The 17504-nt window shown below is 55.4% G+C and overlaps 1 protein-coding gene and 2 non-coding genes across 3 annotated transcripts; 1 reads left to right on the forward strand and 2 right to left on the reverse strand.

Moving 5' to 3' along the window:
• Nucleotides 1–45: 45 nt before the first annotated feature.
• On the reverse strand, nt 46–6769 carry LCAT (lecithin-cholesterol acyltransferase). Its single transcript, XM_074151755.1, has 6 exons — nt 6622–6769; nt 3551–3707; nt 3002–3117; nt 2568–2663; nt 2088–2312; nt 46–668 (listed from the first exon to the last, which is right to left on the reverse strand). The coding sequence occupies exons 1-6, from the start codon at nt 6767–6769 to the stop codon at nt 46–48; spliced, it is 1365 nt and encodes a 454-aa protein (XP_074007856.1).
• A 3185-nt stretch (nt 6770–9954) lies between these two features.
• TRNAK-UUU (transfer RNA lysine (anticodon UUU)) lies at nt 9955–10027 on the forward strand. Its single transcript has one exon. It is a non-coding gene; the product is annotated as a tRNA-Lys (tRNA).
• Nucleotides 10028–12033: 2006 nt separating this feature from the next.
• TRNAH-GUG (transfer RNA histidin (anticodon GUG)) lies at nt 12034–12105 on the reverse strand. Its single transcript has one exon. It is a non-coding gene; the product is annotated as a tRNA-His (tRNA).
• Between the last annotated feature and the right edge of the window lie 5399 nt (nt 12106–17504).

Here is a 17504-nt window from a genome sequence, read left to right on the forward strand (position 1 = left end):
AATGTGGTGGCTACCAGCACGGAGGGAAGCTGGCCCTCATTTCTTTCAGTTCTTTTTGGGCTCCTTAAGGACCTTCCATCCAGGTAGGATCTTCCTCGCTTTCCCTGCCTCTGGGCTGGGTCCCACCTGCCCTGGTTCCCCCTGCTCTTGTGGGCTTCCCAGCAGGATCTCATTGATGGAACTGAGCGTCAGGTTGCTGAAGACCATGTTGAGGTGGTCAACACCTCGCAGCTCCTGGACGAACACCTTCTGCTTTTGCTGGTCGTGCCACCGCTTGCACAGCTCCAAACTGCGTGTGGCGACGGTGTCGTCCCCATCGCCGTAAATCATGTCCACGGGGTCCTCATAAGGGAAACGCTCATCATATATGTAGGTCTCCACTGTGGGGTAGCCTGTGCCATAGAGGCAATATGTGTCCACTCCAGGAGGAGGTAAACCCTTCAGCAAGTCCTTCATGTCCTCCCACATGTACCAGCCATCCTCCAGGTTGACGTCAGTGAAGAAGCGTTTGTAGTCCCGGTAGGTGTAATTGTAGGAGGGAGTGGAGATGAAAACGTGGTTCTCGGGCCAGGCCAGGCTCGTTGGGAACATCCAGGGGCTGGTGGTGGTCATGCGCTGCTCTTCACGCAGCTTGATGTTGGACATGAGTGGGATGCCCTGATTGTCACCTGCAGAACACACAGGGGATCATGAGAAACTGCACCAAAATGTACCTTTGCAAATGGTGCCCCTTGGGCGGCTGTGCTGGGGTCAGCCTGTCCGCCAGTGACTCACAGCTCTCTGGAGTATGGTTCCACCTCAGATCTTCCCCTTCTTACCCCTGCCATGCCCATGACCTTCTTGTCCTCTCCTTACCCTTCTGGCTGCAGACCACATCAATCCCTCAAACTCTTCTCGCCGGCATGACATCCCTGGCTGCTAAGAGGGGCTGAGTGTAGACAAACCTGGATGTGTAATGGCCCTGAGCAACCCAGCCCTGGACTTTCCCTACAACCCCGGCCCCTCCACATCTGCCTGTGGGGACAGGAGTGAGCTGAGCCCCATGAAGGTGCTGATAATGGGTGGCCAACCCACAAGCATCCTGCAAGCCTTGGCATTTTTGGTGTGTCTGGAGCCCTAAGACCACACAATGATCTCAGGTTACCTTAAAAATGTCTCCGGCCCTAGGGGCAACAGAGAAAAATATGAGGTCATGACTTAAGGGTGATGCAAGGGGCCAGATGTCAAAACCTTCAAGCACATGATTTTAATTCCATGCATTTTTGGAGGCTTAGCTTGTGACTTGTAGATATTCTGGGCTGTCAGCATTAGGCAAGTGATTGTGGCTTTCTGGGCTGCAAAGAGACTAAAGAGGAACTGGGTGAAGGGAGATTAAAACCTGAAAACAGCAAAGGTTATGGGGGACGGGCTTTGAGATGTGGGGAGATCCAAGCAAGTGGTTCTCTCCTAGTGCGAGCATCCCTTGGGTGGCCTCCGTGTCCCCTGATGCAGAAGGGCTGTATGGTTTGGAGTGAAGGTCCTGCAACCTGCATGGATGGAGGTGGTGCAGACTCTGGGGAGGCAGTGAGAAGGGGGTGAGCATGCTTCCAACTGCTTCCTTGGCCCCAAGATTTTTGGCTGAGCCCTTTTCTTGCCTAGGATGGATGTTTTGCCTTTCCAGGAGCATCCCTAGCCCAGGAGTTGACCTTGGGCATGGTACAGGCTGTGCTGCAGGCTGTCTGGCGAGAGCCGGTGGGGAGGAAGGGGGATGGCTGGGCTGCAGGAGGACCATTCTGACAGCAGTTTTCCAGGCACACCAACCCACCAGCCCCAATCATGGAAACCAGAGGAAGCCCCAGGGCATGTCCTGGGCCTCTGTTCTGCTGCTGGAGATGTGGCAGGAACCTCCATGGTGCTTTCTGCACCATGGGATGCAGCGGGATGCAGCTGCATCAGCACCAGAGCATGAGTGCTACCTCCAAAGACCTCTTGGCTGTCTGTCCCCCACCTCTTCCACCACCATGTCCTTTACCTGCCCTCCACCACCCTTCCATTTCTGCAGGAGGGAAAGAAAGCAAGGAGTTGGCTGCACACAAAGAGTCACCCACCCGACGCCAGGACACGCAGGGGCTTGACGGACCCTCCCCAGGGGGCACCCAGGGAGATGAAACCTCCAATGTACTGATCCTTCCAGGCTTGTGTCTGCTGGAGCAAGAAGTAGAGGATGTTCAGGTTGCCCATGCTGTGAGCGATGAGGAAGACGCGTCGCTGGTACTCATTGTGCATCTCCTCGATCAGTGCCTTCAGGTTCTGGAAGTATTCGGGCTGCTCCTCTGTGGGTAAGAGGGACACCAGCTCATGGCCACAGTGCTCCAGGGCTGACCCTAGGAGCCCCGACCAGAGAGAAGTGTGGGTGCAGAGGCCACAAGTGCCACCATAAATTCATGTGAGAGCACCAGAAATGGATAAGCAACCACCACCATGGGCAGCAACCCTTGTCCAGGAGTTCCTCCAAACCAGCCAGCTCACACAGCCTGTGAGAGCTTCCCTCCCTCCGTGGGTGGCCTGGCCACAAACCCCAAACTTACGGGGCCCGACCCTCCAGTCGTAGGGGGCTGCCCGAACCGTCTGGTCCCTCACGTAGCCGTTGTTCACCAGGTTCTGCACCAGGGTGTGCAGATAACCTACAGGCAGAGAGAATAGGTGGGAATTAGGTCTGTGCTCTTCTCCTGCCAACCTTTTTCCACCCTGGTCCTGCTCATGGCCACAATGTTCTCTGCTAAGTTCTGTAGCTTGCTGGCTCCAGCCAGAGCATCTCCATGCGTCCCTTACGTGCTGGGATCAAGGATGGGGTGGTCTCTGCTGACACTTGAAGGGACCATGTGCCTAAGGCCTACGTCCTTCACTCCCATGTGACCTGGGCTATCTGAAGAAGTTGTCTCCCCTGGAGACATGGAGACCGCTCTCCACTTGCAGGGGGTACATGGGAACACTGGACACCCTGCGCCTCTCCTCCTCTCACCTGCCAACTTGCTCTGATCCAGGTATTCCACGGAATAGGTCTTGCCAAAGCCAGGCACACGGATGTGCACCCCTGGGGCATTGGTCATTTTCCGAGAGGTTCGATTGTACACCACCCTGTGGGGGACAGGAGAGAATGTAGCGGAAGGACCATATCCCCAAAGGATGGGGTGGAGATCACTGGGTGGCAGCTTGGAGCTGGGTGGCTCTTTTCAAGTGTTGTGTGGATGGGGAGGTGGACTGGTGCCAAGCCAGTGTCCATGCTGGTTGCCCAGCATCTCGGGACAGGAGGCTCTGATGGAGCAGGCTGTGATGGTCCCCTCACCCTGTGGTGCCCGCCGGGGTGACAGCATCTCCAGTGGGTGCTGAGGACAGTCCATCTGGTCACAAGCACATGGCAGGGACATGGGAAAGGGACAGCCAGCTGTGTTCCCAAACGGTCGCGTGCTTTTCCATGTGTGCTAGGTCATGGCTGGGGGGGAGGAGAGGGGAGGAAGATCCCTGGTAGGTCATTTCCCCGGGAAGCTCCCAGGATGGGGGGGAGCGGTACCTGGTGTTATCGATCCAGCAGTCAACTCCCACTGGCAGGAAGGTGTTGAGGTTGAGCCAGATGGTGAAATAGTCCTCTGTTTTGCGGTAGCACATCCAGTTCACCACGTCCGGCTTGTCCAGCTTTGCTTCCAGCTGGTTCCCGAGACACCCGGGCACTGGTGGCACCACAGAGGGAGAGCAGAGCCAGTTACAGACCCCGTCCCACTGCCCCAGGGCTTCTCACAGCCCCCAAGCAGAGCTTCCCTGGGGCTGCCCCGCTGGGGACCTCCTGGAGCAGCATCCCTGGAGAACAGCCTGCTCAGCACAGGAGCTGAGATGGGGGGTTACCATGGAAACGGTGCTAAAAACGCATCCTCAGGGACCCTCCAAGCTGCCTTTCCTATGGGGAGACCCCCAGATCTGCCACCCTTGGCCCAAACCTGCCAATCCCCACCAGTACGAAGCATCCCAGATTATTCCCCACGCCTGGCTAGGCTTCCATCCTCCTTCTCTCCTTGCTACAGCCTGGCAGGAGGAAGGAGTTGGTGGCACACAGGGCTGTCCAACCCTACGGCACCCCTGGCACCTTGTCCTGGGGTAGTGGGACAGCTCGTGAACACACAGAGTCCCCAGGGAGGTGAAAATCATCCCGGTGCTTGCTCCCGAGGCCCACGCGCTGTTTTCCTGAACTTTAAACCCCCCCGCGGAGGCACAACAAGGTCTCTGGGCTGGTTCAGCGCCAAGCGGAACCGTACCCTGCGGGAATTCAGTGCAAATCGCCCGTATGGTAAACACAGCACGGTTTTAAACAAGTTCACAGTCTGACACGGGTGATCTGGGCTCCCTCGATGGAGGGCGACCATCACTGGGGTGTTTGGTCTGCCTCTGGGAGCTTCAGTGCGGTTCCTGGCAGGGATGGGACACCCATCCCAGTGCCACCCCAATATATATTTGCCGGTGCTGGGGGCAGACACCATGACGAGTGTTCCCAGCCAGTGTGCAGGAGCCAAGAGCCAGCTCGTGGTGCCAATGCTGACCCCAAGGGCAAGGACAAGAGGTGAAAGGATGCAGGGGACAGTGGCTGGTGGGATGGGATCACTGGGTGATGAATCCCATGGCCCCAGTGGGTCCAAAGACTGGCTGAAGACACATGGCTTGGGACAATGTGGATCTTCAGTGCTGCTGCAGGCACTGTCTGCTACATGGCTTGTTGTTTGTCTCACATAAGCCGCTTCCCCCAAGGACACCACGAGCTGTTTTGTGACCCAAAGTGCCTATAGATGCCTACCCTGTGCTGCTTTGGGACCTGGAGACGGGCTGTGCTGTGGGACCCCACAAGCACTGTGGGGTGGGAGCCATGTTGGCTGGCATGGGGGCTGAAGGATGCAGGCAAGGAGCATCTTTAATCTGAGAAAGATGTGCCCCATTTCCCCTGATCCCCACCAGCCTCGGGTGTTGCTGGACCCTGGGCTCCACGGGGGCACAGGCATTTGGGGGTGCCACAGCACTTTCCCCTTCGCAGGGTGGGAGGGCAGCCTGGTCTGGGGATGCTCTACCCTCATCCCACCCACCATGGCCCCAGCACAGCAGGGGCATGGCTGCAGCCTCCAAAAGCCTCATCCCATGTGCGGGGTGAAGGAGATGTAGTGGTTGCCTCCCTCACCCTGCTTCACAGCTCCCTCACCTCTTTGGCATCTCCCCAGGGACACAGGGAGGGTCTAATCTTGCCTCTAAAGCACCTAGTTGGGGACCAGGCCCATCCACTGAACCCTGGTGTAGGAGCACCCAGGTAGGGAGCAGGCAGAGAGGACCTCCCCGGGCAGAGAGGACCTCCCCAGAGCAGGACCACGAGCTGCTCTGACAGCTCCCAAGGGCACACAACCAGGACCCGGCCCCCGGCACACAGCCCTGAGCTCTGCCTCCCCTTCCAGAGGACATTAGGTAATTATTAAGGGAGTTCCTGTGGGGGCAGAGGGGTTATCGGTGGTCCCAAGGGCACTGGGGGGTTACTGGGACACCCGGCCCAGGGGGATGGGCTACGTGCAGATGCTGAGCAGCACATGGGGCAGCCGGACCTGGCTGAGCACAGGACAGGGACTGAGGCTGGTACCAGGGGCATGGGGAGATACTGCAACCATCACAGGTCATGCTGAGAAGAGGCACCTGGTGGGGCCAAGCAGGACTTGCCCCAGGGCACCGAGGCTACGGACACCATCCCCTGCTCCCTTCCGTGAATGGAGATTGTGGGGTCAGCCCTCAGCATTGCAGCAGGGATGTTCTGCTTTTTCTCTTCTCTTTTTAAAGGGGAAACTTGGCTCGATTCAAGAAAAAGGAGAAAAAACCCAACTCTGCTCAGCAGAGGTTTCATGGCAGAACCCTATCTCGAGTCCCCAGTGATGGCACAGGGGCAAAGGAAGGCAGAGCCCTGCAGGATGGAGGTACCAGCTGGTGGCTGCTGCTCCCACCTCCCCGAGGTGATGCCCCAACCTCTCCTTTTGCCTCCCGTTGCACCTCTGCCTGTTGGCTTTGCTCTCCTCTACCCGATGCCCCAGGCAGGGTGGGATGCAAGATGGATGCCCTTCTGCAGCTGGAGAGGATGACTTAACTATCGCCAGGGAGCAGCAGAAGACACGGGAGGAAGTGGACTTTGGGGGACCAAGGGGTGGCAGGTGCTGGCCCACTGCACTGGCAGCGGCAGCTGTGGGAAGCAGCAGATGAGGATGAGCTGCAGCCCCCATCCCTCTGCCAGCAGACCCCCCCCCTCCCCGAACCGAGCAAGCCCTAAAACACCCTCTGGGCCAGCTGTGAGATTTTGGAGCCTGATTTGCTTTCTGGGGTGCCCAGCCTGCCCCCCCAGCTCCAGGCAACTGTGGCCAGCTCTGCCTCCCCAGCCTGGCAGGTAGGACGTGACCTGAGAGCCGTGTGTCACCCCCTCCTTGGTGGCTCCAGCTCCAGACTGCAAAGGGTCACTGCAGCCAAGAGCCACCGAGCCACTGGCAGTGTGGCACCCCAACCTTACCACCAGCTCTGGGGGGGCTGCGTGTCCCCCGGGGTGCCCACCCGTACCCCATGTGGTGCCCGTGACCTTACCGAGTACCACGGGCGGCGTGCTGTTGGTCGGGGGAGCTTCTGGGGTGGTGGTGGGTGGAAAGAGGACGTTGAAGAGCCAGAACTGGGACGTGGGCTGCAGGAGCAGCGACAGCGTCAGCAACGCAACCCCGCCGCCGCTGCTCCCCATGGCAGGCTCCGCCGGGATCCTCCGGACGTCTTCCAAGCAAAACAGCCTTTTATATTTTTTTACACAGGTCCAGCCAAGAGGCACCCGGGCTGCAGGGGAGGGGAGAGCTGCAAGGGGCTGGCCGTGATGGGGAGGAGGGACGGGGAGGTCCGAAGGACTGGCCTTGTGGCCATGCCATGCCCTGCCAAGGCAGCCCAGGGGTGCCTGGGGGCTCTCTGCACCCCAAGAGCACTGCCTTGCGGGTGCCAGCGGAGCAGGGATGTCATTATAGCAGCTTCCTGGTGCCCTGGTGTCCCTCCGCTGGTGTTGTGGCTGCCATGCACTTCCTCCTGCACCCCGCTCCCAGGGTTACCCCATGGGGGTGCCCAGGGCTCCCAGCACCCTGCCCGCTCCCTGCCCGGGTGGACACAGCATCTCTCCACTCCTCCTGCCCTTGGAAAGAGGGGGCTGGTGCTGCTGACATGGCCAGGGGGACCCCAAACCTCTGCGAGACATTGGAGAGGCGAGGACACATCTGGGCAGCCCCTGGTGCCACATGGCAGCAGCAGGTCCCCCAGTGCCACCCCAGGCACTGCCCCTGCCCCTTGTCCCCCTGCCCAGGCTGCCCCATGCAGCATCCCCCCAGCAGGCACTTGTCCCTGTGGGGATGCAGCATCCCCCCTGTGTCCCCCCAACAGGCACCCTGGGACCCTGCAGCTCCCGGACACTGTGGGCTCCGAGTACCTGTAGGTGTCCCCTTGGCATCAGCCCCAGCTGGGTGGAGCCCCCACAGCCCCCAGGGCATGGGCAGGGCTCCAGGTGGCCCTGCCTGCACCAGGGAGAGAGGACCCTTGGGGACCCCCAGGGGAAGGTAGGGGGACCCAGGCCAGCAGTGCCTGCAGGGACACAGGGTAGAAGGGACCAGGGTGCAAGGAGGGGGCGATGCCAGATGCCCCTTCCCCAGGAAGCAGACCTGGTCCCTCCCTGGTTCCCCCTCCAGCCCTCTAGCCTTCCAGCCCCTGCCCCCTGGGACACTAAGGGGGAGCTGCTGCCAGGTCCCCAGGGACCCTGGGGCACAGTCCAGCCCCAGGGAGAAGAAGGAGAGGGTGACATCGCAGATTCAGGTGGGCTTTTTCAGCTGTTTTTGCAATGCATGGCCACAGATCCTACTGAAGGCGTCTGTGCTGCATTTTGGAAAGGGGGCTACAAATCCACATGAGGATGCAGAAATGGGCTCCAGCTGCCCACGCAACCCTCACCTACTCCCCTGGGAGACTCCATCCCCCTGGAACAGCCAGTCTCCTGGTGAGCCCAAGCACTGCTTTGCCCAAGGAAAGCCCGGCAGGCGAGGGCTGGACAAACTGACCGCAGAGACGAGGAGGTCGGATCCAGGGTGCGGGGGTTTCCCCATCCCATCTCAGGGGTCAGTGTCACCCTTGGGCTGAGCTCGGTGGCACTGGCTGAGCACGTGGGGCTCAGAGGAGGATCTGGGGAAGCATCTCCAACATGCTCCCCTTGGTGGAGAGAAACCTGGGGACACCTTGGGAACAAGAAAGGAATGATAAAAAAATCTCTGCTTGCCCCTGTCCTGTCCTCTGCCTTTGCCAGGCTCTCTGCCCCACAGCCTCTCACGGGGGGGTCTCTACTTACCCCAGGGCTTATTATGGCATAATTTAACTTTTCTCCTTAAAATCACTGCTCTTGGCTTTCAGCCTGGTATGTTGAGCCCAGCTGTGCTGCCTGCATGGGCTGGGGCTGCGGGCAGAGGAAATGTTCTCCAAGCTCCGGTCTGCGTTGGGGCTGTGTGCCTGGGGAGGGACTGAGGGATGGGGGAAATTAGGGTTTTTTTAAAATTTTTGAAATTTGTGAGCAGAAATTCATCAGGATGGCACCTTCCCCCCTGGACTCAATGCTGCAGCTGATGGGAAGAGCTGCTCATTGTCGGAGAGGCCAGAAGAAAGCATTTGAGAAGAGGTGAATGGTGCTGAGGCATGGTGGTAGAGCTCATGGGCTTTCTCCAGCCTTCCCAGTGTGCTCAGGTGGGACAATGGGCCAGTGCCAAGCAGAGGAATGCTGCAGGGGGAGTTCAAACCTAGCTGGAGCACGGCCTTTCAATCCTTTGGGTGCAAATCCTTCTTAGCTAGCATCTTCCCTGGACCTGAGCTCTGGCGCAGAAAGCTGCTGCCTCCCACCTCCTCCTGCTCTGAGAGGAAGGGAGAAAAGCACGCGGCCTTTCTGGGGAGAGCTTCCCTTCCAGCTTGGCCAGGATGGGAATAAAGAGGTCCAGAAGAGTGCGTTGGCTTCAGAAAAGTCGTACTACTGAAGGGAAGATGTCTTCTTCCTCCCAGGGAAGAGCAAGTTGGGTTGGGTCGACATGGGGCTGGAGGGCGCTGGTGGGTGGGCTGTGCTGGTGGGGTGAGTTCCTTGTGGAGCAGTGGGGCCCATTCCCACGAAACGGGGAGGAAAGGCAGGAGAAAAGGACAGGTGGCCTTCAGGAGCCCACCTGAGCTTGTAGCCCCCTCCGAGGGCACGGTGCTATGGCTTGAGGAACGCACAACAATTTCTTGTCGTTCAGACAATTATTCTCTCACCTGATGACCCCTTCCCACACAGGAAGGGGAATTGGGGAAAACAGGAAAACTGAGGATTGAAATATAAACAGAGTTAATAGAATAATAATAAATGATTAACATTAATAACACTAAAGAACCAGTATTGATCCAAATACCAATATAAAACACACAAGGACTATTGGGACCTTGTCCTCCGCTTGTTCCATCACAGGGAGCCGTGCACTCCCTGCAGGGACAGCCAGTGTGGGACACTGCGGCTTTGGGAGGAAGCTGGGTTGGGATTTTCTGCTGCTGGGTTAGGATTTTCCATCCACAGCCCTCACTGGGCTGTCCCCTTCCTGCTCCTCTTCCTTCTCCTCCTTCTCCTCCTCCTTGTCACTCTGGCTTTTGGCTGTCCCCAAGGGGACAGACCCGGCATTTGTGCCTCCCCTTCCCCAAGTGACCCCATCCTTGCCTGAGTAAGAGGTGCCAGAGGAGGGTAGAGCTCCTGGTGGAGGTTCCTCCTCATGTGGTATCCTTGTTGGGGTGGGAGAGGTCTAAGGGAGTCCCCTTATTGTCCCTCTGGTGACACAGTGAAGGGGGGGGGGTCCTCACTGCCTGTGGCAAACAACCCCCAAAATTTCCTAAGCAAGAGCCTGGATAGCTCAGCTGGGAGAGCATCAGACTTTTAATCTGAGGGTCCAGGGTTCAAGCCCCTGTCTAGGCGAAGACTTTATCCTTTAGGAGCCCACAGAGCGGATAGGCACCTCCTCCAGCTGGCAGAGCTGAAATGTGGATGAAGGAGCAAGGGGCTGTCCTTCCCTTCCTCACTGAAAGGTGGTACCCAAACCTTCTGCAGCACCCTCAGAGGATAAGCATCTGCTTTTTCTCCATGAAGATGATGAAGGGACTGGAGCATGTCTCCCTAGGAGGGAAGCCAGATTCTTCTCAGTGATGCCCAGAGGCCATGGGCACAAACCGGAACACAGGAGGCTCCGTCTGAACATTAAGTGACACTTTTTTACTGTGAGGGTGACCGAGCACTGGCACAGGTTGCCCAGGGAGGTTGTGGAGTCTCCATCCATGGAGACATGCAGAAGCTGTCTGGACTCTGGATGGCCCTAGTTGAGCAGAGGGTTCAACTAGGTGATCTCCAACCTCAGCCAGCCTGTGATTCCATTCCCTGTCATCCCAAACACGCTCCAAACAGAGCAGAGCCCTGTGTTCTTTTAAGGGAAGATGGTTCATGTGAGAGCAGAGGCTGTAGAGACACATGGGGCCACCGCACTGCTTTGGCCAAGCCCTGAATTGCGCTGCGTACGGGGATATACACTTCAGGTTATTTCTGCAAAAGAGAAACTCTTTTAGCAGCAAACTGAGCAATTTTGGATGAAAAATATCTACTTCGGGATTTTGACATTTTTCAACCCGAACACGCATCCATTTCTCAAGCACAGTACGTTCTTCTTCAGATAAGCTTAATGGCCTTATCCCCCAAACAGACTTTCTCAGAGGTGGTATGTGCAAAAAAGAGGGTTGGGGAAATTACGTATTTCTGCTTCTGAGCTGTGTAGGAGTTAGTTCTTAGTTAGAAGAGACTTAACTGAAAAGTAAAATCACAGAAAGGAAAATTGGTTCTGTTCTACCCCAAACCAGGACAGACAGGTACCGCTGCTGCTAAAGGACAACTTCTCTAGATGTTTTTCTTCTCTTTCTTCTGTGTTATCTTTAGAAGGGAAAACACTTTTTGAGCTTTCTCTGAGTAAAGAAATATGTGTTTTCAGTGAAGCAGTAAATGGAGATCGGAGGAGTGTGAAGTTGTGCAAGTAGTGCCCTATAAACTGCAAATCCTAGAGGTGAATGCATAACGAATTTTGCTCTCCGTTCCTTACTATGGCTAAAGTGTCAAAGAAAAATTATTTATTTTATGCAATAAAAAAATGCCTCCCTCTCCCATGCACAAGCCCTGCGGACCCCTGAGACAATCTGCGTGGGTGCTACTTTCAGTTTCTGCTGCAGTGGTGAATAAACCGAGACCCGCTGCTTGGGTAGCGTCTTCTTCACCAGCTGAGCCTCAAGTGCGACACTTTATGCAGCTCGTAATTTCATTTTTGAGTGAGTTCTGCACTTCTGTCAGGAGAGGGCACCATGACCAAGCAAACAGGATGCCTCCGTGGTCTGAAGGCTCCTGAACAGTAAAGGCAACAGTTTAAAAAGGTTCCTCAAGCTGAAGCACCTCCTGGTGCACCCCAGAGATCTTCACCTGCCTCTTGGTGCCCATGAGACCTCCCATTCCCAGACCCGCAGTGTGTCAGGGTCATCCCTGAGCACGGGATGGGTTTTGCCAATGCTGTGAAGGCATCCCTGGAGGTGCCGCAGCCGAAATCCTGTTCCCCAGGAGCTGGGAGAGCCAGCAGCAGGTCTGCATCAGCTTGATCTTCCTTCTTCAGGTGGTAGCTGTGGCAGATCCTTCCTACCTTGTAGGGCAGGAGGGAGCTCTCTTGTCTCTCCAGAGCTGAGCCTGGGGCAGCAAGCTGCTGCCTCCCACCTATTCTCCCTCTGTGGGGTGGCCACAGTGTCTTCTGGTCCTCTTTTTGCAAAACCGGGAGGAAGGGTGAGGAAGAGGTGGAAAACTGGGTGATTTCTTCAAAATTCTCAGCGTTTCCCTCGCGGATGCGTCCCTCCTGTCTTCAACCTGGCATTTTTGTGCCCAAGGCGGTTTTGCAAAAACCTTGCTGTGACTCGGATTCGAACCGAGGTTGCTGCGGCCACAACGCAGAGTACTGACCACTATACGATCACAGCAGAAGTTCTGCCACACGCCGGGACCACGAGGAAGAGAGTGCCTGCACCGTCCCCTCCTCCGGCACCAGGCGCCCAGCACCGCCTGGAGAATAAAACCACACTATTTTATTAAGCCAGCTACAAATGGACTGGGATGCTGCTGCTCAGAGCTTCGGCAGTCTGGAACAGGGCTCTAAATTGTGGAAAACGTTGTCAATGCCGGGATGGCACCAAGGGACAGCCCTGTGGAGGGGATATCGTGCCATGGGGGCATCATGCAACAGGGGCATCATGCTATAATACAGCAAATTTAGAGTTATAATAGTTCCAGCTAAGTCTGAGTTATACAAGAGCTATGTAATTAAGTAATTTTATGGCATTGTAAGTGTGTGATACAAGTTTGTGGCAATTCAGTTTAAAATACAACAAATGGCGCGAGGATCTCCATGGGGAGTTGAGTCATGCTGTGGGCAGGGGCGTCCAGGTAACCCGGGATGTCCCCAGGGCCACTCATCCAACATCCCTGGGGCCTTACGGCCACCTCCCTGCCTGGCCATGGTCTCTGCACAGAAATCTTTCCCTGGCAGCATTCCTCTGGGAAGACCAGGGTGGGTGGCATGGTTGGGCTGAGCCTACTGGCTGGGCTCAGCTTTGTGGGGCTCCTCAGTTTGGGTTCTTGTCCCCCAAGCTCATGTCTCCAGCATTTGTGCTGACACTGAGGTCTGCCTTTCGGTCCTTGGTTTTCACCCAAAAACACCCCTTCCAGCTCCTTCCATGACACTTTTAATCCTTCCCCATCCTTTTTTTGCCCTCTGGTAGCCCAGCTGATGGGGTACATTGGTCAGTGCTGCTTATTATTTCCTCCTCTAGGCTTTTTGCTCCTGCTTGGTTTGGAGAGAAAACTTAATTTTCTGTCCTTTTAGCCTCTTTATGACTGAGTCTACATCACAGAGGTGGGAGTGGATGGTATGAGATGGCCTGGGGTAGAAATTGGCCAAGAGATCCAATACCATTCTGACCTCCTCTTCCTTCATTCCCCCATGGGGGCTTTCTCCTTCATTGGGCAAGCCAAAATGGTCTCATATTTGGCGAGGGTGTGGAGGGCCAGGAGTTTGCTCTCTCAGAACCATCCTGCCCCTGCCTTTCTCTCCCTGCTGATGCTCACAGGCTCCCAAAACACCCCAGGTGCCCAAACAGGGACATCAAAATGGTCCCATGTTCCCTGAGCTGGAACCACCCTGTGTACGTCCCTCTCTGCCGAGGCGGAGGGCAGAGTTGAGGATCTTGTGTTCTTCATCCATATATTAAAGCACAACCTTTCTATTCATTATTAATGAAAGAATCCTCTCCATGTTTCCCCCCTCAATTTCATGCCTTCGATAGGGTTCTTTGGTGACTCTAGGGCTGCTTTTGGTGTTTCTGGCCCTGGGTCAGGCTGGGCTCAGTGCTGGTGGAGAGGGAAGGACTTGGTGGGGACGAGAGCTCCCTGGTCCACATCCTGGGCAGCCACAACCCTCCGGGGACCATCCCACTGTCTCCTCCTCCCCATCCCTCCGTGCACCACAGGGTATGCAGTGGGTGATCCTTTGCATGAACCCCAGGGCCCTCATGTGCCCGTTGGGTCCCTCACCCCACTCTATCAGCCTTGTGGTGAGTCCCAGAGCCCCTGTGGGCATCTCTGATCAGCCTGGAGCCCCCAGTGTGCCCCATGGAAATACACACAGCACCAGGAGCCCATCCTGGCTCTGGACACCAGCTCGGAAGAGGGAGTGCAGCCACCCAAAAGAGAGGTAGAGACTGGATTTAATAGGACTACAGAAGAGACGGAGATGGGAGGACTTGGGACCACATTTACAGACTTACCCATCATATTCGCATGTCCTCTGTTCTGCCAGAAGTCCAGATACCTTTCCCTTGGATTCCAGAGAGTCATCTGCCTCCCAATGCTGCAGTGTTAAGGAGGAAGAGTTTGGTTTTATTGCACATGGAGGAAGGTGTAAAATGGTACAGTCTTAGTTCAGGCTGGATATTATGGGATCTGCTTCCTCTGGCCTTTCCATACTTTCTCTGGTGGAACACAGGGACTTGTGTCTGAGGCAATGACAAGGTCCCATGTGCAGGCAGTCAGCCTGGGGATGGGTTGGGCAATGGAGGAGACTTTGGACCAAACAGGTATTGACCCACAAGGCAAGACATCTCAGTGTCTAGTTAGAAGACACTGGAGGAATCCTTGTCTCTTTGGCCACCCACAACTTTCTGGTTCTACCTAGAAATCCTACTGGAGTGCCTAACAGCTGGCCCTCAGATGGCAGGGTGCCTCATCCCAGGTCACAACCTCCCAAGCCTGCCGCCCTACCATGAGGGGTCCCAGTGACAGACTCCCTTCCCCTGGGTGCTCCTGGTTGTGGAGGGAAGGGTACTGCAGGGGATGGGGAGACACCAGCCATAGCTGGAGAGATTTACCAGAAAAAACTATTCTCTTCATAATTCCTCTGCCGATTCAGCTCTACGGTCCTGCTCCACCGTTCCCGATGCATGTGGTAAGTCTCCAAGAGTTGCAGGGTGTAGTTTGCTCGCATGGAAAGTTGGCTGCGGGGGAAAAATCTCTCTCACCTTCTGGCTGAGACGCTCCTGCCTCTCCTTGCCTTCAACTTGGAGGCAGCTTGGGGCTGCCTGGCATCAGGGTCTAAGCCAGGTCATGGGAAAGGAGAGGATGACGCACCCAGTCCTAGAGCTCAGGAGCTGGAATTCTTCACACCTTGGACAGCTGCTGCTGCTCAAGTTCCCCGGGCTGAGGCTGGTGGGCACGTTCAGTTTGGGTAGCCCCTGCAGACTCTCCATCTTCCTCTTCACCATGGCTCTGTGCAGGAAGAGAGCAGTACTCTCCTCTTTCCCAGTCGGTGGCAGTGGTGAGCACGGCCGAATCTCTGTCAATGATTCATGAGACCTCCTAGCCTGCATGGGTGCCAGAGGACGATTTTTAGGAGGCTTCTCTCCTCCCTCAGATTCTCCGAGTATTCAGTAGCAGAGATGCCAGTGGCTACAGGGTCTGTGCAGCCGTCCAGCATGGTGTTCTCCACCCTGAGAAACCCCCATGAGATCAACTGCTCTGGGCAGGGACCTGCAGCTGTAGCAGAGGAACTAGGAGAATCACCCCAGCACAACCCTCTGGATGCGGCGGGGTGGGGGGCACCAGTTCTCCACTGGCCCCATGCTCTCATGCTGATATCGCTTGTGATGAGGTACATGAGGGGAGGGAATGGCCACTTTTCAGAGCAGGAACCATGAGGTGAAATCCTCCAGCAGGTCAGAGCACATCAGGGAAACACAGAGATGGCTTGGTTGGAGGAGTTGGAGGCCCTGAGGGCACCAAGAGACCTCAATGACCCCATCCATAAACCCCTGGCATCTCCACCCGCATCCTATTTCAGCCCCTGCCAGAGCTGACCCAGACCCTGACCTGCGGACTGGTTTCCTGGTGTGACTGTAAGGTCCTCTTTTCGCTTCTCAAAACGGGAAATGTGATTTGAGGTCTGACACCAGGAGTTTGCTTGTTCTTGCTGTCCTTTTCTGCCACCAACAAGTTGTCCTGAATTCTTGGCAGAAAGCTGAAAATACTCAAGAGGGTGAGCTGATGAGTACGGGATGGGGCTGTCCTCCACCTTGTGCTCATGAGTAGCTCAGCTCCAGCCTCTCCAAGGCTGGAGTTTAGGTGTATTTGGCTACTTGGTTTTGTGTCAACAGTGGAGGAAGAAAACTTCGAGCTGTAGCACTCACATGAGCTGTAGCACCCATATGTCTTGAGGGAACAAAGAGAACAGCAGTGACTTTTGCAATAACCAGAGCCTGGAAGGACCACGACCCTCCTCCTACAAACTGCATTGTGGTGGTCGCACACTAAAGGCTGTGTTTTGGGGGCACCCAGTGAGGAAGAAGGAGGAAGTGTTTAAGGGAGAAAAGCAATGCTGACAATTAGCTCACTCCTCCTGTGCCAGACAACCTCCCCTGACCACCAGGTTTGGAATTAAATCAGAGTCTTCCAGTTGACTGAATCCAAGGTAGGAAACAGTGAACAAAGACACTGCTCTGTCTCGCTGGGGGAGGATGTTCTGAATTTCATTTTTCTTTGAAAAGCAGCATCATTTACACTGTAATGAGAGCAGGTTCATAGATATCAAAAAGGAAGGAGAAATATTTCCTCAGCTCCTGGAGTAATTCTTCACACAAACATTAGTCACCATGGCAAATCTGAACAGTTCTTCAGAGACAATACCAACACCGGGTACAAAGGGAACAACTCATTCAAGAAACCCAAGAGCACAGGCTCACCCTCATTCATTTCCCCATGAGACTCACCTGCCATGTGACCTTCTTCCTCTGCCTTTCCGCCCCTTTCGTTTCTTTGGGCTAGATACTGTGGATGAAGACCGGGAATGCTTTCCTTGAGAATGGAGACGTTCAGCAGAAGGACTCTCTGAAACAAAACAAGACTCTTCAGAAAACATTTTTGGGACTATTTAACAAGAATGACAGGCAGATCAGCTCCAGCATCTGATAAAACAATCCAATTCCCTTGATGCCATCATCTCAAAGAGGTCTGTCTCTCTAGGAGGTCTTTGGCACAGCTTAACAGCCTTTTAAAACTCATCTCCAGCCAAATTTTCTCTACACATTCAAGTGCACAGGAGAGGTTGACCCCTCCACCCTCAAGCTCAAGGCAGAGCTTCCTCAAATGAAGGAGCAGCTTCCAACATATACCAGGGTAGAGACCCCAGGGGGGAAAGTGTGTTGCCATGAGGTCTTCTTCCACAGTGGGTGACTTGAACTTTGCTGTGTATAGTGAGGCCCAAGAGATGCAACCTTCCCTCCCAGGGCACCATGGTTTGTCCTTATCTTCCACCAACTACTGCTGAGGTCTAAAGGAACATCCACACACAAGCACCTGTGCCCACCCCTTCCCCACCCCCGACTCTCTCACAAGTCCAATGTGACATTATCATCACTCTTAATATGATTATCACCCTCTTCTTTCTCCTCCGCCTCCTTCTTTTCTTCCTCCTCCTCCCTGTCTTCTGTGGCCTTCAGAGGTTCTACAAAGGGAACCAAGGCTTCTTTCTCAGATGGAAGCATACAATCAAACCTGGAAATGAGAAGATGCCATATCGAAGGAAGGACCACCACATTCCCTTTGCATCTTCCAGTAGCAATGCAGTCATGGAGAGACTTGAGAAGGTCTCTCAAAGGCTGCTGCTTTCCAAAGCAGAATATGCAACATCCTTGAGAGCTCTGTTAGAAAACAGTGACACAATCAAGACCCCCATGGCTTCAGAGCACATGAGAGGTCCCACCAGTCCGCTCCAGGGCTTCCCAATCCTAGCTCTCGAAAAGTGGACTCCCTCACTGAAGACCATTTCTCGTCT

Source organism: Numenius arquata, chromosome 8 (assembly GCF_964106895.1).
Source record: "Numenius arquata chromosome 8, bNumArq3.hap1.1, whole genome shotgun sequence".
Taxonomy (NCBI): domain Eukaryota; kingdom Metazoa; phylum Chordata; class Aves; order Charadriiformes; family Scolopacidae; genus Numenius; species Numenius arquata.

Excerpts from the sequence above, each read along its gene's own strand:
- LCAT (XM_074151755.1), bottom strand. The coding sequence starts at position 6,769 with ATGGGGAGCAGCGGCGGCGGGGTTGCGTTGCTGACGCTGTCGCTGCTC. Across the intron at positions 3,118-3,550 it reads TGCTGGATCGATAACACCAG|GGTGGTGTACAATCGAACCT; the intron begins GTACCGCTCCCC and ends TGTCCCCCACAG. Across the intron at positions 2,313-2,567 it reads CGACTGGAGGGTCGGGCCCC|AGGAGCAGCCCGAATACTTC; the intron begins GTAAGTTTGGGG and ends TCTTACCCACAG.